Source organism: Crocodylus porosus, unplaced genomic scaffold (genome assembly GCF_001723895.1).
Source record: "Crocodylus porosus isolate Cpor-Errol unplaced genomic scaffold, CroPor_comp1, whole genome shotgun sequence".
NCBI lineage: Eukaryota > Metazoa > Chordata > Crocodylia > Crocodylidae > Crocodylus > Crocodylus porosus.
The window spans coordinates 17,459,859-17,482,808 of NW_017728926.1; the positions used below are offsets into that span (position 1 = coordinate 17,459,859).

The window sequence follows — 22,950 nt, forward strand, 5'->3', positions numbered from 1 at the left end:
AAAGACAGGAAGATAGAAAAAAAAAAAAAAAAAAAACTACTAAGGGCTCTTTGTACTAGGGTTTGCCTCTGTATTCCTGAACACAGATCAGGACAAATCTCCCAGTTGGCCCACAGACAGGCAAAAAAGGGAAACTAGCCTACCAACTGTTAGCACTGACTTAGTGAGAGACACTCGGAGGGGCTGGATGCATTTAAGTCAGCAGGCCCAGACAAATTTCATCCAAGGGTGCTGAAGGAATTGGCCAGTGTCATAGCAGAGCCACTGGCACGGCTGTTTGAGCACTCATGGTGCTCAGGTCAGGTCCCAGAGGACTGGAAAAGGGCCAATGTGGTCCCTATTTTCAAGAAGGGGAGGTAGGAGGATCCGGATAACTATACACCGGTTAGGTCTCATCTCTACCCTCAGGAAAACCTTTGAAAAAATTAAGGATCACATTTGTGGGAGTCTAGCAGGGAAAGCAATGCTGAAGGGCAACCAGCACAGATTCATAACAGGTAGATCCTGCCCAACTAACCTTGTTTCTTTTTATGACCAGGTCACAAAATGCTTAGACGCAGGAACTGAGGTAGATGTCATCTACTTGGATTTTAAAGAAGGCCTTCAATACGGTATCTCATCCTCGTCTCACAGATAAACTGAGTGGCTGTGACGTAGATGATTACACGGTTAGGTGGGTCGCAAATTGGCTCGGGGGTCACACCCAGAGAGTGATGGTGGATGGGTCGGTATCAACCTGGAAAGACGTGGGCAGTGGAGTCCCACAAGACTTGGTCCTCGGACTTGTGCTGTTCAATGACTTCATCAGTGACTTGGATGAGGGAGTGTAAAGCACTCAGTCCAAATTCGCAAATGATACCAAATGATGGGGTAAAGTTAACACACTAGAGAGTAGGGAACGAATCCAGGCGGATCTGGACAGGCTGGAGAAGTGGGCAGTACAGAATAGGATGCAGTTCAAGGACAAGTGCAAGGAGCTGCACTGGGGGAGAAGGAATCACCAGCACATTTACAGGCTGGGGGATGACCTTCTCAGCAGCACAGCAGTGGAAGCAGATCTTGGGAGTCATTGCTGACACCACGATGAACATGAGTTGTCAATGTGATGAAGCAATCAGTAAAGACAACTGCACTTTATCATGTATTAGACGGTGCATGACAAAACAGGTCCAAGGAGGTGATACTTCCCCGTTATATGGCATTAGCCAAGCCATAGTTGGAGTACTGCATCCAGTTTTGGGCGCTACACTTCAAAGAGGGATGTGGATAACCTCAGGAGGGTTCAGAGGAGGGCCACTCTCATGGTTGGGGGCCTGCGGACAAAGCCCTATAAGGAGACATTGAGGACCCTGGATCTCGTCAGCCTCCGCAAGAGAAGGCTGAGAGGTGATCTTGCGGCTGCCTACAACTGCGCTGGGAGACAGCAGCAAGGAACAGGAGATGCTCTGTTTATCAGGGCACCCCTTGGAGTAACAAGGAACAACGGCCACAAACTGACGGAGAGCAGACATCAGGAAGATCTTCTTTACGGTAAGGGCTGCCAGAATCTGGAATGGGCTTTCAAGAGAGGTGGTGCTCTCCCCTACCTTGGGGGGTCTTTAAGAGGAGGCTACTCTTGCACCTGGCTGGGGTTGTCTGACCCCAGCACTCATTCCTGCCCAGGGCAGGGGGGTCAGACTCGACAATCTACTGAATATTCAGTCATTGCCAACAGGAGAAACTACAGATGGGTATTTTGAATTTTACTGACCAGAAACACCAAAATGCCTTTAAGAAAGTCACTTAATCATTTTGTAAATAAAGTATTTGCCATGCTTTTTAAATTTTAATCAGCAGATTAGGACTCTCCTTTACATCTTTGTGGTTTATTATGTGAACCCGCACATAAGGACAGAAGAGGGACTTGAAACTTCTAGGTCCCATGCCCCAAGTGGAGCACACACTCCAACAAATCTTACATGCTTCCCTGTCCAGTTTAAAAGTAAGGGGTATTATTCTACCTCAGAGGATGAATACAGTTTATCTGTAAAGCATTTTAAGATCTTCAAAACCACCTATGACATCAATGCAGCTTTTATAATAAAAACTTCCCAATTTGAACAGCTGATAGATGTAGCTACTTGATTAGGCAAGCAGATAAAGAGTAACCTATCTTCTCAATTGCTGGAGCAGCTCTGAGCAGAAACAGGTGTTTTGGAGTAAAGAACTAAATGAATGCATCACTTCAGTGATTTGAAATCTCTGATCGGGAAGATTTCCACATTATTCTGTGTTTAAAATAGCTGCATTCTCTGTCTCTTCAAAGCTCACTGTGCTGCAAATACAGACATTTATGGTGAGGAAGCCTGGCTGTTACTCTCCCTGTTGGCTTGCAATTTGATAGCCATCCACCTGCCATTTGTATAATCAAGCCTAGTAGTTTTAAACAAGGTATTTGTATCTAAAAACCTGAGTGCTACACTTATTCTCCAAAATGAAATGGGAGATTTTGCTATTGTTTAAATTGTAAATGGCTTTGAGATTTTTTTTTTTATAAAGAACAAATTAGTGCAGCTGCTGTAAAGCTGATCTTATAGCAGAAGTGCATTTCAACATGATGCCTTTGTTTTTTGTTTTGCTTCTTTTTTTTTTTTTAAAGAAAAAAATTCTTAATATCCTAGACACCTGCCAAGACATGTGCCTACTTTCCTACAGTACGGAATATAAAACAAGGATTACCATACTTACAATAAAGATGAGCATTACCTTGCTGGAAATAAGCAACAAACATCTCAATGGAAATAGCAGGCAATACAAGACATCTTTGTTTAGAAAGGAATAGAAGACCTTACCAATCAAAAACAAACCCTAGGATGCTGGGATGAGATGAACACAGATTTTCTAGACCCGAGTGATCGAGAATGGAAGGGTTTCTGGTCTGAAATCCTCCCACAACAGAGTACCAGAAGCAAAAGGTAAAAGGAAAGCATCCATAACCCCTTGGCCTCTGAAGGGAAAAGGAAGACTGGACAAGGAAATGTCTCTGGCTGATAGCTGACAAAATGCTGTCACTTCGCTCAATAGGAGGGTTGGACAGACAGATGGACTGAGGCTGCCTCTTTCATGATCACATAAACACCCCACCCTTGCTTATCCTTAGTTTGGTGCAATTTTTTTTTTTATTTTTTTATTTTTTATTTTTGTTAAGGAAGAAAGGTGAACACATTCACCCAGTCTTCTGACCAGTAGCATTCATCTAGGTTATAGAACAAGGTATGCCATTCAGTTCATTTCAGTTTTATCTTGCCAGTGTTAACCAACTGAGCAGACACCATTGAGATGTGAACGTTTTTTAAATAAATTCCTTTTCACCATTTAAGCTGTATTTACCTCTAGCATTTCACACTCCATTTGGACACTGAAAATAGAGTAGCAGTTTCACTAATTATAGCCTGTTTCACTCATTAGTTCTCATGCACTTCCAGGATTGTATCTGAGTTGTAAGTGTAGGGGAATGTTTACAATCAACACCCAACACTCTGTCATCTTTTTTTCTTGAAATGCTGAAAAGCCATGGCTTCTCCAAAACCTGCATTCTGAAGCTGAACTGCAGGACTGTCTCCAGTTAACTCCATTTACAGAGAAGAAATGCCTTCTCCCCCCACAAAACTTCAGAACGATGGGCTGACCAAAACAGGTGCAACTTTCTATTAAGGCTTAAAAGTGAAGTACAAATCTTCAAGGCCATCAAGCACAGCAACTACAAAAGCAATTCAGCAGCTCCGTTCCACAAAAAATGCCCAGAGATTTTCCCTCCCACCCTTGGAACAATTATTCAAACTCAATCCCAGTAGCATTTCTACCTCACATTTCCATTTGCCCAGTTTTATAATGGCGTGCTATATTCCACATTAATAAGTGTTATTCTGAGTAGGAGTTGCAATCTTCCTATGTTCATCAGCTGCAAAAGTAATTCCCTAATGCAATTTGCAAAGCCCCTGGTATCTGTGCACCATGAGTACCTATGGTAATTAAACCATGGCTTTTCAATTATATCTACTGCTGCTGCCATGTACCAAAAACGTATCAATAAGGTCTTAATGTGAAACTTCACCCTACAGACCTTGCAAAAACTCAAAATGCCTTAGTTTGACAGGATATTTTATTTTTAGGAGTCTAAGCTTTTTTGGTGTACGCACCACACATGCACAGAACTTGCAGCACAGAGATGATTTTTAATAAGGTCTCATTATAACAGTCAATGATGGAACATCTTCTTGATTTGTTGTGATAAGACATGCAGGGATGAAGACGCCTGAAAGGGGACAAATGCCCACACAGAGCGATCACCTCATCTAAAACGCCGCACTTGTGCAGGGCTCATTTGCTATGAGAAACCCATCAAGCACTCTCCCAATTCTACAGATTAATGTACAAGGGACAGTATGAGAAATGACACATTAGATTAACATTAACCCTCTTTCCCTACAAATTCCCAATGTCTTCCCTCCCCTGCTTCTCCCCCTCTATATTACCCAGTCTGAGGATCCGCACAGATAGCAAAGCAAAAACAAAGACAAAACTGTTTGTTGGATCAACCTCTATTGATCAGCCTTAAGTGGGACTCCATCTGTCAAGCATTAACAGCTGCCCCACATACAGAAAAGAGGGAAAACAATGCCCAATGAATTTAGATAGAAAACAAAACAAACCAAACTTCAGAAGTTGGAAATGCAGTTTTCATTCTCTTTATATTAATGGGCCATACAGAAATAGCACCACAGTGCTCCTCCTTGCAAAAGAGGTTCGTAAGTAAACAAGTCTAACAAGCAGTTTGCTGTCTATATTCAATTAAAACATGAAGGCAGGGTAGGAATCAATGCCCTCTGAAAAGAAACATGAAAGCCTGCACCATATACCTATGAATTGCCAATGCATTCTGTCCCTTGATTCAAATTATTTTGAACCCTTAGGATTGCTCACCTAGTCACCTATATTAACACATTTCTCATAACATTTCAAGTCTTGAAAATGAAAAGGAAATTACAAACAACTGCTACCTATGAAAAGCTCCAGTGGTAAATCATTTAAGCAGCCCAAACTTAACAGGGCTTGGAAATGCCAGCGATCTCTACGTGCTTCAATCCAGTTCAAAGAGAAACCTTCTGGGCTGCCTTTGTACAGTTTGTTGACCTTCTTGGCTTGCTGCAAGGCTTGGCTGTTTACCCAGACCCTCTCTCCCTCTCTTCTGCATTATTAAAAAGGGTGGATCAACAGAAAAGGGTTTTAACTGAGACAGGGTTGTCCTTATGATGGTCTCTTAAAATAGAAAATCTCAAGTGGTAATGGGGAGGAGAATGCTTTGAGAGGGGGCTTGTTTGATTTTTTTTATGATGATGATTTTGATTGTTCATGTGCTTCAAAGCGATTAAAGGTGCACTGGTATACATCTGAAAAATAAAGGAAATGCTTGTCAACTCCCAAGCAGCTGTGGTTTCTGAAGTTTATAATTCACAGCAACGGAAGATGTGATACTAAACTGCAAACTCTTTAGAAGTTATATTACTATTTCAGTAACAGAGGTGACACATGAAGAGTAGGGAGAGCAGATGGGGTTAGAACATATGTAGATTAAAGTGCTAATCTCGCAAAGAAATCTGGGCTGACCTAAGCGTTCACCCATGCAGATCCCCAAGAAGGATCAGGGCAACGCAGCCTAAATTGGAAGGGAGAAGTCTGCCTGCAAGTCTAAGTGCTTCTGAAGGTACACTTATAGCTCCTTATGGGATGATAAATCCCACTGCATTTTATGCAGATGACTCAGCAAAGAAACTAGCATTTAAATTCTCAGCACAGGGAGTCCTCCCCTCCCCCCCCAAAAAAATTACTGAAAAGCAAGTTAAATTTCCTAGAAAATGAGAGTATATATGAGAGAGCGAGAACGAGCATGTGTGCGTGTGTACATATATATATATATATAATTTTAATTCTGGCATGCCTGCCTCTCAGCTGGTGAGGGTGTCAAAATAAATAGAAGGCAATATCTGGAAAAATGACAAACACATGGGTCAATGTCAAATGCAAGCCAATCACTGTCAGGGCAAGTGCCAAATTCCTGCATTTCAATTTCACTAATGTTCTCCAACTCGGATACTGCTAGCCCACTTCAAAAGCAAACTGCTTCCTCTCCCTTCCCCCCCGCCCCTCTTTCTTCTTTTTTTTTTTTTTTTATTAAGAGTTTTTATAAAACTGATAGAGGAATTCAGATTAAAACAACTGTTTCAGCAATTTCCTCAGTTACAACAAGGCAAAGCATCTATCTATAATTATAATAAAGGGAACATTTAACAATTAATTGAGCCAGCAAAAGCTAAACCTCGGGAGTTTGGGAGTTCAAATGCTTGCTTGCTAAGCAAAAGGGCAGTGGATTTTAACATAACTGCAGGAAATCTCAGTCCAATTAGACGCTCGGTAAATATAATTCGGGTTCCACTGCGACTGGAATTCTATTTGATGCAGTCCAGCGGACAGACATTACAGCCAAGCCTAGAAATGCAAACAAAAGCTGACCAGCCATCTTCTGTTGTTTTCTCACTGGACCAGTGCAATAAGCCAACACCTCCAGGCTCCCAGAGCAAGCCAGAGTGGACCGCAGGCTCTTTCATAAGGCTTGCTTTGAAAAATGACCACATAAACTATAATCACAGAATATATCAAAGTGGAAAATCTGTAAGATCTTGCTGTGACGCATCTAGTGACAACCATGCGGCAGTATTTCACAAGAGTACTTTTCTGACCTGTTAATTCAGCATCTCTCTGGTCGTCCAATGCCTGCCCAGACAATAGCTTAAGGGGTAACGCTTCCTCTTAAACAGCGCTTAAATTTCTTTTGTTAGATCTCGTTCCTTAACTGACGTCACCTATATCCTCAGAGGCAGTAGCACTCAAAATGTTCCACTCAGGTTACCTTCTCTCATAACAAGATCAAGGAAGACCTGCCTTCCAATGCCATAAACATCATCCACGAGGTTTCACGGGCCACCATGAATTGCAAGCAGGTCCGTTCTTGCAAGGTGCAAGCCAAGGCTAGCTAAGGGCCCAAGACTCTGTTGTTTCTCAGGAAATATGAAAAACGGGCTCCTGCCCATTATGGTCAGTAAGATGTTAGGACATTTATGATGTCTGAAACCTGTTTTCTGATATTAGAACCATGATGCCGAGCTGCGGAACTGGTAGAGCTCTGGTTGAGAGAGAGATGCCTCAAAATCGACCAGACCACAGTTGTCTATTCAAGCTGCAACTTTCCTTGGATTATATTTTACTGATTCTCATGGGATCAGCAGGGAGTCATTTAGCAGTCTGTATTCTTACCTACACCATTTATACCAAGTGTTGCACTACTACATCCCTGATTATGCTAAAAATGGTATTTCATTTAGCATCTCTTCAATCTGGAATTCAGATTTTGCATTATTCTAGGAACACCTACCAACAGTGACATCTCCTAGCACAAGATCTGAGCTAATGCAACCCAAATGACCACAATGTCCTCAAAGATAACAGAGAGTGGCCAAAGGTGTTATTCTTCCTGTAGAAACACATTTACCACCTCTGTTACCATGCCTGCAGTTCTTCTGCTGCATTTGCTGTTTATGTAGTTCCTGATGTCATTGCTGGAATGGATCCCTACAAATCCTTTTAATCCTTATAGATCCTTTTAAATGTTTCTGGATAGCTACAGCAAAACACTGCCCTCATTTCCAAGTGATATACAGAATAATTTGTTTTTCTGTTGATGGGTCTAAATGGACCATCATATTCCAACCAAATTCTTATACTCATAACATGGCTACAACCCAGTCAGAGAAAAAAAAACCTCTTCCTTGTCAGGCACCAGGTTTTTCTAAAAGCAGCATTCCCTTTTGACCTTCCAGGTGAGAAAAGGGATGCTTTTGGGATTCTTCTGTTTATCAAGACAGGTGTATAAAATGTGTTCAGTTAAGAGGCCCATTCAAAAGCTGGAAAAACATCCACAAACCTTTAGAGGTAAAGAGGCCTTCCACTTGCAACAGGAGCCACAAACTTTAATCAACAACTTCTGCAACCTGATTTGGTTAGAACCCTGATCCCTTTCCACCCAAAGCCACGCACGCGCCGAGGTCATCTGTCCAGAGACCGGAGGAAGATTAATTAGAAAGCTAAAGAACACACATGCAGGCATGTAACCACTACCATGCAGTAATTCACTCTGGATCGGTGACACTGAATGGGTTTGTTTACTGCAAGGAGACTAATTAGCCCTGCAGTAAAACATCACCATCTACACGGTGCTGTTAGGATGGAGTAAACTAATTAACTCCACTGTAGTATAGCACTGCCGAACACAAGCACTATCCTATAGTGGCATTATTTACTCCGGCGCAGCGCACATGCAGACACTGACAGGGGTGGCTGGGGCATGAGTGTGCTCCACTGCTGCCTGCTGGCTAGCCCCACACTGAAGCACCCTCGTGCCCCAGCCAGCCTCTCTGCAGCATGTTGAGCCAGGTCAGAGCAGCCCCGGGCTGGCAGGCTAACCCCCGTATCCCCCATCAGCCGCAACTGTTCCAACCTGGCTCAACTGCCTGGGTGCATGTGCAAATGCAGCACAATAAACTCCAGCACAAACTGCACCAGAGTTTATTCAGCTGCATTAACTGAACATGTAGACACACCCAATGGAACTTCCTAGAAGCAGACACCAGGCCTAGTGCACAGTAACACCCCCACATAGTACAGTTACTTCACATTTTTCAAATGGTAACTTTACCATGGACTTGAAAGATTTACTATGCAGTAGGGCTCTGCATGATGCGTCTGCTCCACTTTGACTACATGGTAAAGCCAATTTATTATACTGCGAATGTGTCATGTGCTCCACCCCCTCAGCCACAAGTCCAGAAGAGCAGCATGGCTATTTTTAATATCTTTTCAGTGTTCTTTTATGTCTGTGCCCTCTGGAAACAAGCAGCTAAATAAGAAGTTGCCAGACTTTCACACTCAGGTGAAGGGTATACCATCCAACTACTCGTTTTCCATCACACGGTGCCCTCTTTTACCTATAGCAAAATCAGGAATATCACATTATATATCAACTGCAGCTTCAAATTCTTCAAGAAAAAAACCCCAAAACCTAACATGGCCCACTTAAACCTATGACTTTCTTTGCTTATGAACTTACTGAGGCAATACACATGATGACAGACTGGATACAAATAATCCCAGTAGGCATCTACCCCCTTCTAAGAAAAAAAGGGCAGCTGGTACAAGCTAGCAGCTGCTTTTCTGTTCCGTTCTCTCAACAAACAAGATAGTAAACTGCTATATATACTTAGGTAAACTGCCAAATGAAGTTCAACATATGCACACAGCCCTATTGCCTCTCCATACCCAGGGTTGGGCTTGTCTTTCCGCACCCAGTGTATTGCCAAACAGTCTGAAGCACCGAAACACGGGAAAAAGAACAAACAAATCTGGGGAGCTGCCCTATAAAGTGCCAGCTGCTGATGGCCAATACAAAAGACAGCATGTGTTTTTCCTCATGACGTAATGAACTTTGGGATGTCCTCCAGCAGAAAAACCAAGAGTTAAGACTGGCCGACTAACCAAAGTAAGGAGTGAGGAGGCCTGGCCCACATAGCCAAAAAAAAAAAATCAATGTTTGAAGCTGCTTACAGTCTGCCAATCATGCAAGCAGAGCTGTTAAACTCTGAGTTTTAAACAAATTACACCCACACAAATAGGAACCATGTGTTAACCATATTGCATGTCGATGCAAACCGTATGGGAAAGTCAACCCTGTTAGAACATGGCTATCTATGTCTAGGTAGATGTCTCATCTAGCTGGACTCAATCTGTGCTAGAAATGAAAGAAAATGAAATATAAACCCTTTACATGGATATGAAGGAAACAAAAAATAAATACATAATTTTCCAACCCCGATCAAGTCAACCAATAGCCCACGGTGAAGAAGCCTGTAAGCAAACCTGGATGCACTCTCTGCAATAAATCATTTTGTTACCATAACAGTCATTTCAACAAAAAACAGGGTAATAGCTGCCAGGAAATAAGAGAAAGTAAATTAGACAGGGAAAGGGGAGAAAATACAACAAGGTCAAACAAGTTTGTAGTATGGACTTGTGTATTTTCGAACAAAACACAAAGGCTAAACATCACATTCAGACTCAAGCAGCAGCACTTGAACATAGAAATGCTCTAGTCAAGATCAAGTATAGATGTGTTCATTCAAATACTCAACAATAAGCTATACACTTATATAATCCCTTTCTTCCCAACAATAAAAGTTAATTATTTCTGCCTGCCACCAGTGAAATGCAACTACTTCTGGGGTAAGATGACAGAAAAACAAATAGGTTGATAAGAGTCCTGAACAGCAGCAAGGTTGATTTTGGAAGAAGTGTTGGCCAAAGACACAGGAACTAACTGCCAGGAGAATAGAATAAGAGCAATGGGATCTTCACCTACACTGATCAGAGCTGACCTCGGATAAAACAAAATTAAACTGCTTTCCTGAAAAGCGACTAACAGGAGGTTTAAGTTTGAAGATGCACATTAAAAGAGGTCACCCAAGTAATTGATACCCCTGTGATGCACTGCTTACTGTGGAAGGGTGTGGGCACCCAAATGCGTTACTGTGAGGTTTATTCACAGACATACTACAGTGTAGCTGTTGTGCCATAACTGCCGGCGTCCGCTTCTATCCTGTAAGTGCAAGGCAGCTCAACACCTTTCACTGGGCAAGGCGGCACAATACAACAGTGCAATTGCCACAACCAACCCAAACGCCTATGAATTTGCCCAACTCTGTTCAACTCTTATGCAAATCAGAAGCTACCAAATAAAATCTGAATTTGCACTTAACCTTCTTTGTGACCATACAGTAAGCGCTGGAAATATACCATTTAAGATGTGACAATCCAGTTAAGACGTTATTTATAATATCTTGCAGACGGCTAATCAGCTTTGAAGAGGGTAGCTAAGCTCATGCCTCTTCAGCAAGGGGATTTCTAGTGGTCTGATTTTTTACTGCTATCCAAAAACGTCACTGACGCAAACAAGAGAGAGAGAGAGAAATGACCAAAGGGGTAAAAAAGACAAGTCACCGGAATGTAATCATTAGGAACTGTGTTTTATTTTAATTACTGAAAAGCAGACTCTGTTCAACTTACGCTATTCACATTACAAAACCAGAATAATCTCTTACGTAATCTTACGGCTACATTCTTCTAGGTCGCCTTTCATCAAGTAATCTCAGAGCAAGAGCAACCAAAATAATCTTCATAACCTCCCTGGAAGGTTGGCTGGTACAGCACTTATCCTACAGAGACAATGGGCACAAAGGGTTTCAGTTAACTTGCCCACACTGACATGGTGGAGACCGCTTCCGCTGCAAGGTGGTTTCCCTGACTCCGCACCTTTTGCCAGACCATGCAGCTTTTTCCAGATAATCACAATCTAAATGTAATTGCTGTCCCAAGCACCCAAACTCCCTTAGAACTTGTTTTCCAACAGCCACCTCCCAAAATAATGCTCAATTAAGTGCGGTTTCTTTATTTGTATGAGCAGACTGTTCTCCGACATTGTCAACCATGTGTGCTCCCAGGTGGCTAATAAGGTCTGACTGATGCTTGGCCAGAGCTGACGGGTCTCACTGCGTGTGGGTTCTCTGATGATTCAAAAAGGTCTGTGTCATGATTGAAGCTTTTCCCACACTTGGTACATAAATAGCATTTCTCCCCACTGTGTGATCTCTGGTGAATAAGAAGGTACAAGCCCTAACTGAAGCTTTTGCTACATGCCAAACATAAATAAGATTTCTCTTCCAAGTAGATTCTCCTGCAGCGTATAAAGCATGAGCAATCGCTGATGCTTTTCCCACATTCACAGCCTTTATAGGCTTCTTGCTCCGGTGTGGATTCTCTGGTGAATACTGAGGTGCGAGTTCAAAATAATGCTTTTCCTAAATTCATTACATTCCTATGGCTTTTCTGAAATTAAAAAAAAAAAGAACAAGAAAACTTCCTTTGAAAGCCACAGGCGCTAAAACTGGATATAAAAAAATCCTCCTGCACTAGAATGGAAAAAGACGCTTATAACTGGTGGATGATCCTGGAGTCCCCTGTTCAAAAGCTACAACTTTATACGTCAATAGCGGCTGCAAGCAGCAGCTGTTTAAGGGAGCGCAACAAATATTTATAGAATATGCAGGATGCATACACAAAACTAACAGTTGTGTGTATATGGCTTGGGACTTGCGTCTAAAAGGAGCTATTTAAAACTGTCAGCCTAAAAAATTCAAAGGAAGCTTGTTTGCCAGCAACTTCCTCTTCCCCTATGCCTGCTCCCCCGCACCCTCACCAGCAGGCAGAGTATAAAGCACTTTCTTTTTGAGAATTAGTCAGAAAATCAGATTGATGATCACTGGACCCAGACACAACGCAGGCATTTTTGTACTAAATTCTGCTTTCCTGCCAAAACATGTCTACCGAAAATCAGACTATTACTGATACTTTCAGTGGAGGGCACCTATAGTGAGTGTCCTATTTTTTCCCAGTTCTATTATATGAACTACTAAGACGACAAAACAAACTGATTTTCTACCTCCATTTTAAGCCAGGTCACTCAGCAATGAAAAGCCAGTGCATTAAAGCACTTCACCACAAAACCCACACAAAAGCTGTGCTTAATATACCATAAGTGTTCCCAATCCACTGACACTGGAGTTAAGCTACCCCAAAGCTGAATTCTGTGGACTCCCTGTTCTTGCTCCTCCACTGGTCAAATATTTCCTCATTTAAAGTCCTGACTATTGAGAAGCAAACAGTGTCATAAATATTTTCAATTTGGCATGTCTGAGGTGTGCTTCTTGGAGATAAGTTGATGCATCTATATAAAAACAAGATTTTTTTTTTGTATAGAAGAGAAAATAAAAGAAAAACAACTTAAAACTTTACTTCCAAAAGACCCTACCATTATTTAAACCCTTTAACTCGACTATACACAAGGCAAAAAAAACACATCACGCCCCACTCATCTGGGAGTTGGTCACTAGGGGCGTGTGAAGCGGGCGCTTTTCGATTCTGATTCGGCCCAAATCAGGGACAGTGATCCGATTCATTGATTCTGAAGATTCGATGGCGATTCGGAGAATCAGCAATTCAGACAGACGCAGCTTTAAATGTTTTTTCTACATACCTTGAGGTACCAGCACAGCTTACGAATGCTGCGATCCTGGGGCGCACGGAGCATCCCACAGGAGCGTGGAGGGGCCCTCCATCTGCTTGACAGAGAACCTGGAAGTGAACTGGAAATATTGCTGCTCCACTTCTGGGGCTGCTGGGGAGAGGGCTGTCCCGCCCCACCCCAGCTCAGTGATTGGCTGTAGGGGGACCCTGGGAGCACCCCCAGACCCAGAAGGCACCAGTCGAGCTGGGGGGGAGTGGGTGCACGGTGCGGAAAGCCCCCCTGCACACTTCCCAGCAGAACTGGAAGTGCTTCTGGTCCACTTCCAGGTCTGCTGCCAAGCGCACTGGGGAGCCCCCTGCGCTTCCATGGGACACTCCATGCTCCCAAGCACCAGAGCACTCGCAAGCCCCTGCTACCTAGAGGTATGTAGAAAAAACATTTAAAGCTGTGTTTATGTCCGAATCGCCAAATCGATTCAGAGGGCTGCAATTCAATTTAGAGAGATTAAGGGGTCCTCTGATTCGATTCGGATTCAGAGATTCGACCACCAAAACGGACAGAATCACAGCCGAATCAAATCGGGGACCAAAGCTTCGCACAGCCCAAATGGCCACACTCACTGCAGCAACCAAAAGAAACAGATGACTGACAGGTTAGAAAAAAGAGTACCAACATTTTACACTATTTACAGCTGTTTCACCAGCTTCCACATAAAGTTTTAGTACTCTAGAAATGCAACAGACCATTAGAAAATTACACAGGCTTCCCACCACTAGCTTCCACTGTTTTCCTTTGGAGCCAGTTTCTGTTTTGCTCCAGCAGTGTTACTATAGCATGCTGCCGATTTTACAGAAGAGCAGGATAAAAATAGCGGAGCCCCGAAGCTAATCCTTTTGAGAGCAGAGACAAGAATAAATACCCCTTATGGTGAAACAAACAACTGCAATTACCCATGCAATCAAGATTGCACAATTCTTTTACCCCCAAATAAAAATTATTATTCAAAATGAAGACGGCAACCAGAAGAAAAAAAACCCAGCCAACACAAACCACTTTCCTGGGGAATATCACTGTGTAGTGGTCAACTGACAATGGGCACAGCGTGACAGGGTCCTCAGGGAGGGCTAATTTTTGAAAAAAAATTAAACCCTGAAAAAAGCAAACTTAGTTTAATCACTGCAGGGTTTCACATAACTGGCACATCAAAAGATACCCAGGGTACAATGAAATTTACCCCCCCTCTATTGTGCCCTGAAACAACCTTGATAAGATACGAATGTTTGCACATGGAACAAATATTTATAGTGAGAATATACAGCCTTTCATTGAAAACCAGATAGCTCTGGGAAGGCCAGCACATATGACTTGCTTTAATCAACGGGTAAACTGCATGAAATATCACGTGATCAAGTCTGTCAGGAAAACAAGCCAATGGCATTATGAGGACTAGGCTCCCAGATCCCTTGACTTGCAGTTCGTTGCCTAGAGCAGCCTCAGCTATAAACACCTCCTCCCGTGAAGATGGCTTGTGAAGTTGACAATGGAGCTTTAAAAGCAAGTAATATGAGCAGCAGTAATTGGACTCAAGTCACAGGCTCTGGCAAGTGATCTCATGTCTCTCAAAGGAGTCCTTACATATTGCCAGCTCAGCTGGGGCTTAGCTCCCAGCTCCAGAGCAGGGAAGCTGGAAGCCCATAGAACCACAGTTGGAGAAGCCATCAAAATTTCTCGTCCCCTCTCTGAAGCTGCGGCATGGAGCCTGGCAGTCCCATAACAGACTCCCAAGGCACACAGCTCAAGGCCAGTCTTCATGGAAGGAGCGCTGGGAGTAATTAATTCGTCTACAATGCAGGCTGAACTTTCTGGAACTGAAGCCACCTTTGTTCAAGAACAGCACCCACAAGGAGCATGGCTGCAGAATAATGTATTCCACTATAGTGAGGCCAGGCCAAAGCGAATCTTAACTCCCTTTGCAAGCCTGACATTTTGGATTGTGGCCAGTTACAGACGGGAGTAGAAGGAATTGGATGGAAAGCACAGCCAAGAAGGAATGGAGATGTGAACTGAGGATGCAAAAGGAAAAAAAAAAAAAAGATGGGAGAGCACCGACGCAGAATAAGACAACATAATGGTAAGGAAAAGGGGTCTTTTTCTTAAGAATAGGACTTAAGTTCACCCCCAATCAGAACTGTGAGAGAGATGGAAAGCATGCGACAAGAAAGTTTGCCTGTGTCCACTGGAGACTGCACACCCTCCCCTCTAGGACCACCACGTACACTGCAGCAGAGACATGGTAAGCAGCTATGCAACTACAGCCCGAACTACCATGTATTTAGAGCTCCTTACCTCCAGGCCTGTAGACGACGTCATCCTCTGTGATGAAGGACGATATCTCACCGTTGTCCGTTCTCTCATAGCGAGATTTCTTCTTCGGTGGTTTCTTTTTATTTTTCTTCGTAGACTCCTCCGTGGTAGCACTGTTGTTATCGTTGTCCTCGTCTTCACTGTGGTCGCTCTCGGCATAATTCTTGGCGCCTCCTTCCAAAGTACAGCTCCGACGAGGACGCGAGTTCTCGCTCTCTCTCACTTTGTCTCTTTTGTCTCGCTCCTTGTCCCGGTCTCGGTCTCTGTCCTTCTCTTTGTCTTTGTCTTTTTCTTTGTCAGCTGTCATGATTCGCCACGTGCCTTCTTCTGTCCTCTCACGGCTGGGCCTCCGTGAAAGGTAGACAGTGAGCCTGGGCTTCAGTCTTCTGAATTTCTCACTCAAATCCAGGAAAAATTCGACCACTCCAATAACCCCAGTGTTTTAAAAAGGCTCTTGAAAGAGAAAAAAAAAAAGAGGAAACGTTATTACTCAGAATACTGTCATAATCCCAAGCTTCTCCCCCGCCCTGCAGTTCTCAAAGTCAAAAAGTGACTTTGAAAATTATTTCAGGTTGTCCTGTATTTTACATCTTTATAAATAACTCAAATTAATTCCATGATAAATTATAGTTTCAGATGCTGCAGATGTAGCAACTTTCTCCCACCCCCACAAAAGCTCTTCAGAGTTCTTTGCAGAACCAAGGACAAGGACCATTTCATAGCTATTGCCAAAATACAGACATGTCTGGGGTGGAATCGCAGTTTTTAGAATAAATACCATTTTATCCCAAGAACTAACTAAAAATGTAACCAAATGCAACTGAAAAGACTCCAGGGTAGGCAGGAGGGAGGTTTCTAGAGCACAAATCTGACTGAGACACCAGGTTTACAACCTTTCTTCTCAAAGCAAGGACAATAAAAGCTTTACCTAGTAGCCTGGATTTCAAATTTTAGACTTGATCTCAGGAGGTCCCCTTCCAGGCCTATGCTCCTATATTTCCAGCACAATGCCCCACAAAGCAGACAGAATCATGTCCCACTTGCTACAGCTCCCAAGTACTTGTTAAGAAAGCTTCTTCTCCAAAACAGAACTAAAATTTGACCCTGAAAGCTTTCAGGATCCAATGAGTTCACACCACAAGGGGGTCATGGGCACATCAGCCAGAGTTGCTTGCAGGTATCAGAATAATAGGCAGTCTTTGGGATTCTTTTCCTAATAAAATACAAATTTCTTTAACAGAAGGAAGAATCTAATCCTCTTGTCTTTGTCTCTCCCATTATAATATCCTAACACTGATAACAGATTATACGTTGAGGTCCCCTGTTGCCCAACTACAAATTGACTGGGAAATAGTGCATGCAGTTACAACAGTATTTATAAGTGAATGGCATGTCATAGTTTAAGATCCTCAAACAGCCATGAACAACGCCGTGCAGATTTCATCAGTCACTTATCCGTTCTGTGATAAATCCCCCCTTCAAGCCTCAGACACCACACACTTGCCTCGCTCCATTCAACTAACTAAAATGTGACAAAGAACGCTGCCACGTTTGGAGCTAGACTGTTCAGTGGGGGCAGATGATAGAACAAGGAGCAACAACCTACAGTGGCAGCAAATGAAGTTGAGGTTGGATATCAGGAAAAACTCTCTCTTGAGGAGGGTAGAAAAGTACTGGAATAGGGGAACTCGGAGAGGTGGTGGAATTTCCATCCTCAGAGGATTTTAAGATCTGGCTAGACGAAACCTCGGCTGGGATGATATAGTTGGGGATGGTCCTGCTTTGAGCAGGGGATTGGACTAGATGTGACCTCCTGAGGTCCTTTCCAACCCTCATTTTCTATGATATACTGAAAGCCTCTCGTTTGCTCACCCCAGAAGCCAAGACTTTACCTTCAAATGGCTTTCCAAATCACTCAGGTCCAACAATCTGGACTGACAGGTTGCATGTTACATCCTTGAGTGGCAGCCAGCAGCACAAGCAATGTTAACATTTTTGGCACCCTCTTCTGGAAAGCCTCTAACAGAATTTGCACCAGTTGAGGCATCCATAAGCACTTTTTAAATTGCTTACTAGAACAGTTATAGCCATTTATACAAGCATCATTAAATACTATTTTCCTGAAAACATACTAACTTTAATGGGATCATTCCAAAGAAGTAGATCCAAGAAGCAGGTACATACAAGTTAAATGGAAGAAATTCAATGTTTTCTATAGTTTATCAATCCAGAGTAACGGGATCTGGGCAGCAATTAATTGTACTCGCATATATGTAAAAAAAAGTCCAGGAAACTACACATTGCAGCTTTAAGGAGACTATAGCCAGAAGTGACATTTCAAACAAAAGTTATTCATCCTATAAAGCTCAGAAAGACTTGAAGGCAAGCAAGCTGCTGCCTTCAATCAAGACTTTTGCTACCCGAATTTTTCAGGAAAGGAAGCACCTTCAAGTAAGGTAGCTTTGGAAATACATGATCGGCCACCGTGCACCGGTGATCCTTTGAGTTCTACCTTAGATCTTTCCACAATGTCTCCCATTCACAGTATCCTAAACTATGAACACAGGAATGAGTAAGCCATGAAAAGCAAAGCCAGAGGCATACACCTGGAGCAAATAGCATCATGGCAGCTGCACACAGACAAGCAGGCTGTGCTAAGCTGCCACAAATTCAAGTAAGGAAAAGGCAACAGCTGCCACAAGTTTTAACAACAGCCAGCGAAGTTGGTAAACAACTGTCCTTTGCAGTGCTACCTCGTGGGGCAGCTGAGATAGAGCAAGGCAGGACCTTTGGAGAAGGCGGCCTAGAAGGCTCCAAGCTGTCAAGATTCTCACAGCAATTTCCTTCTGGCAGATCTATAGTTCACTGCGAGAGTGGAAGCATGGACGCATCTCATCTTGATATCCCAAACTTGCTCCCTCCCCACCGCTGCCAGATCACCAGGCTTTTCTCCATTTTGGTTGACCAGACCGCCCAGCAATGCAGGGGGTTAACCCACAACAATGCAAAGCAGCCTGGAAAGAACACAGTGCTACAGCTTTTAACAATCCCCCCTTGATTTCCCCAATTTGGATGAGATGGTTTGCCAGAACTCACAGAACAAATAAATGCTGCAACCGCCTTCCCCATCCACCCACCCACATGTATTACAATCCTATTCAGTGATCCTACCTATCTGATGCTACCATCGCTTATGAAGCCTTAAACTAAGCAGAAAGGAACCATTTTAACTACAGACTAAGCAGCTGCAGGATAATAGCTGAATGCATCTTCAGGTGACTGAAGCCTACGTGGCACTGAGCCAGTCCCTGTCCAGGATTTTAACCATCTGCTCGGTCTTGCACAACATCTGCAAGAGCAAGGGCCTGAGCAAGTACGTGACTCCAGATGCAGAGGTGGGCACAGTAGTTCAAGCAACCAGAATACTGGCTGGTTTGACAGTCAGCAAGGAGACCTCACGCAGGAGGCTCTGGTTGGTAGTTTGCGGAGGCACGTGGGCAGTGCACGTGTGTGGCATGTATTCACGCAGACAAGCTCCCACACGTTTGCTACCAACGTTCCACGCTGGGGTGCCGCAGCCTCACTAAGAATTTGAATGCAAGGAAAATGCTTGCAGTCCTCATTCTTTTGGTGCTGCATTTGGCCAGTTTCTCTGTACTCCACATGCCCCAGCTGCTCTGAGCATTTCATTTGGCTGCAGGCAGAGGCAGGCCTATGGGACATCTTCATTTTTTCCACTTCTCTTGTGGCTGCGTTGTGCGTGTATTGGTACCTCGCATCTCACCAAACTAGTGTCTGCTGTGCAGGTGGCCCCTTCAGGTGTCAGCAGGGCAGATGCTGTTGGCTTGCCTGATTGTACATGCAATGAACTGTTGCACAGGAACACCACCACTCAACCAACTTCTGTATTTACTGGATGAAATGAGTAATGAAGCTTTTAACCCCCCCTCCCCCCAATAAAGAGTTTATTTAAGAACGGGCACAAAAACCAAACAGGGAACGTGGGAACAGATTCAGAATTTGGGCTTAAACAAGTGCAAAACAACAAATGTGAGGAAGAAGGGAAGGAAATTCCAAGACTGCAGGAAAAACATTAGTGCAAAGGAGAAACTTTCAATCTCTGTGCTGGGTAGGACTGAAGAATGGAGTGAGACTACATGATCCACACCCCTCCAATCCAAATCCAGGATCCATGTATACTGGAGTAACAGAAAATAAGGGCAGCTTGCAAAACGATAGGGTCATCAGCTTGGTGCCTAGAAACTATTTTTCTTATGAGCCATGAAGCTGTGGCAGGGGTCCTGTTGCTCAAACCAGAATGGAGAGCTGCTAAGCAGCTGCAGCAGACTTGACTTCTGCAAGAGAACAGTACTGGACTGCTGAGCACTGGGCCCTGATCCTGGACTCCAGATAGGACAACTCCTTGGTATTAACACCCAGAATGACATGCTCCACCCTCTTCAGAAAGCAGTCCAAGAATCACTTTGTGTGCACTGCCTCAACAGTGCTGCAGCTGTGGCTCATGGGCTGAGTTAGCCATCTCCTCCTTCCATCACTTCCTGTATTCCCTCCAGTCAGCAAGGTGCTCCACCGCCGTCACTGCTTCCTTCCTGGAGGGCCTGGGAGTTTCAGATGCCAGCCCTGGAAGGCAAGCAAATATACAAGGAGTTACCGTTTCAGGCTTGGTTTCCAAAGTCTCAGATACCAAGCTCAACCCTCACACAATTTATGAGATCCCATTACCAGAGCTTCTTCCCAGCCCTGGGAGCCTTTGGTAAATTTAAGAGCTTTCCCCCTAGCTCTCAGCATCCTGGTTAGTGGCCACCCTCTCAGCAAGGAGAGAGAGCTGCCTGACCACACCTGCAAGGTTGGCAGTAGCAAATCATAGTTAACAAGGGCCATAATCTGCTGGCATAAACCCTGGATTGTGCAAGTGCCAGCATCACGCTGGCAATCATTCTGCAGTTTTAAAAGGGACACCCACTGCTAGAGGATGCCCTCTGTGAAAACACAATAAAAGTCTGAACGTAAAAGGGGGACACCTGCCTTGCACCAGAGGTTCTGTGAGATTGGAATAACACGGCTATCCATGTGGGATGCGGAGACAAGCCAGCCATCCCCAGCAGTGATGCAATTTCACTAGAGCACTTCCTATATGTTGCCCCAAGCGGACACAACCCAGGTCTACCAGGCTATAAATGCTTATCTGTGACTGGCAGCTGTCCATGTTATTTTTATGTTTAAAAAAAAAACAAACCCCCCAGTTAATCTGGGCCTGGGCATGTGTCATGCATACATGCCGAGGGTATTGCTCACATGTGCTCAAGAGGTTTCATCCCAAAGGCACACTGCCTTTTAAGACAGCTGTTCCACAAAACACTGCTTTTTGAGTCTGGCACACCTGAGGTAGGGTAGGAGGGGAAGGGCATGAAGCACAGCCCCAAGCATGCACACATCTGTTTGCAGGGGCATTAGTTGGAGCATTAGGTCACGACAGCCAATGACAGTAGCTCTCCTAACAACTATCGGACTGCATGCTGACATGCAAAAATGACCAACCCAAAAGGCAGATGTACTTACCATCCACGTCTCTGCTTCTGATAAGGACACGGTGGAGGAGACTGGCTGACTGGCAGTGGGCTTCCGCAGCTGGCCTGGAATGCTCCAAAAATGTGTTTGCTTCTGGCTGGCAAAGTTGCAGACTCCGAGAGACCTTTTCAACATTAGTGCTGACAAAGGCATCATCATCCACCCATAAATCTGCCATGAGGCAGACTAATGCTGGCCTCCCCTCATAAGATCCAGTCCAGCTCCTTGTAGCATAGAGTTGTGGTAGAACTGACCCCCGAGTGTCTTGAGCAGACAAGGCTCATTATGTTTATACCCAATATCCTTAGCCTTGGAGCACACTGGGGCCCCTTGGCTGCTGTCTTGGATGTAGGTTTTTGTAGACATCCACATTCCTGTGGTTATTCCCAAGGGCTTGCTTGATCTTCACTTCTGCCTGGAGCCCCAGGAGGTCTTGCATCTCTGCCCAGGTTCAGCTGCTGGATGAGTGAGCAGCTCGCCTCCTTGATGGTCCCAAGGCCATAATGGCTATAGGCATCAAGGCAGGGCAGGGGGCTTCTGAAGTGTCAGTATCTGAGCAGAAAGAGGCAAAATCCATCCACGCACAAAGATCTGAAAGGCAACATTTAGTGCCCAGACCTCAGGGCAGCAGAGGTCTGAAAAGTTAATACAGCAACCCAACCTGAGGTGGAACCTAACCAGTTAGAAAAGCCAGTACACCCAGTCAAACAGCTGTATCCAGGAGGGGCCATATATGAACAAAACTTAACCCGTGGCCTTCTGAAACATGACTGGCTCTGGGACAGAAGCTTTCCACACCTGGGGCACGTCTAAGCTACATCTTGGGACTGCATTAGTAGTTCATGGCTTTTCTGGATCACAACTGCTTCACGCACCACAAGTTCACCAGTATGGGCATCCATGGCCACAGTGATGATTTAAGCACTTCAAGACTGAGAGCCTTAAGTTGCCCACCACTTATGTGCCAACATCCCCTGACATTTAAAAGCAAAGTGACTCCTACCTTTAAAGACACAACTTTGCCATTTAAATGCAACCTAGAAGAAATCCCTACCAAAAAGCAAGAACAAAAGGGAGCTGAATCTCTAGGGAGGTTTTGCCAGCTCATGCGACCCCGCCGCATGGCAAAAACTGTTGTCACCAGGAAAATGCTTTTCACTGTTAAAGAAAAAGGATAGTGAAACCAAGTGTAAGAGCTTCAGCTGTTGCAAGGTTACCACTTCAACAAGAAATTCAAGCTCCATGGAAGAAAAATATGTAGTTTATGGGAGTGGAAAGAATGAGGCAACGTCACTGAAATACCTGTCCTACAATACAACAAACCCACACTGAGAACAACAGTTTACCTTTAAGAAATAAAGATGTTGCTTATATGTTCAAATTTGCTGGTGACACTAAGATGTGGGGGTATGTGGGTACGCCAGAAGGGAGGAATAGGCTGCAGTCAGCCCTAGACAGGTTACAGGGGTGGGCGGATGAGAATAGGATGGGATTCAACATCGACAAGTGCAAGGTGCTGCACCTGGGGAAGAAGCGCCAGCACCATACCTACAGGCTGGGGAACTCCCTTCTCGGCAGTGCAGAGGCAGAAAAGGATCTTGGAGTCATCATTGACGCCAAGATGAACATGGGCCGGCAGTGTGGGGACACGGGCAGGAAGGCCAACTGCACCTTGTCCTGCATCCACAGATGCATCTCGAGCAGGTCCAGGGAGGTGATCCTCCCCCTCCATGCGGCACTGGTCAGGCCGCAGCTGGAGTACTGCGTCCAGT

General features: G+C 44.2%; 1 protein-coding gene across 2 annotated transcripts in view; it reads right to left on the reverse strand.

Annotated features, from left to right (window-relative positions):
- LOC109314445 (arginine-glutamic acid dipeptide repeats protein-like) overlaps nucleotides 1–22,950 on the reverse strand; it is a 189,383-nt gene that overhangs the window by 128,974 nt on the left and 37,459 nt on the right. For both annotated transcript variants that reach the window (XM_019541625.1, XM_019541626.1), the window contains exon 2: nucleotides 15,572–16,042. In XM_019541625.1, coding sequence (XP_019397170.1) covers nucleotides 15,572–15,896 — 325 coding nt within the window. In that variant the 5' untranslated portion in view covers nucleotides 15,897–16,042. The remainder of the gene's footprint in view (nucleotides 1–15,571; nucleotides 16,043–22,950) is intronic.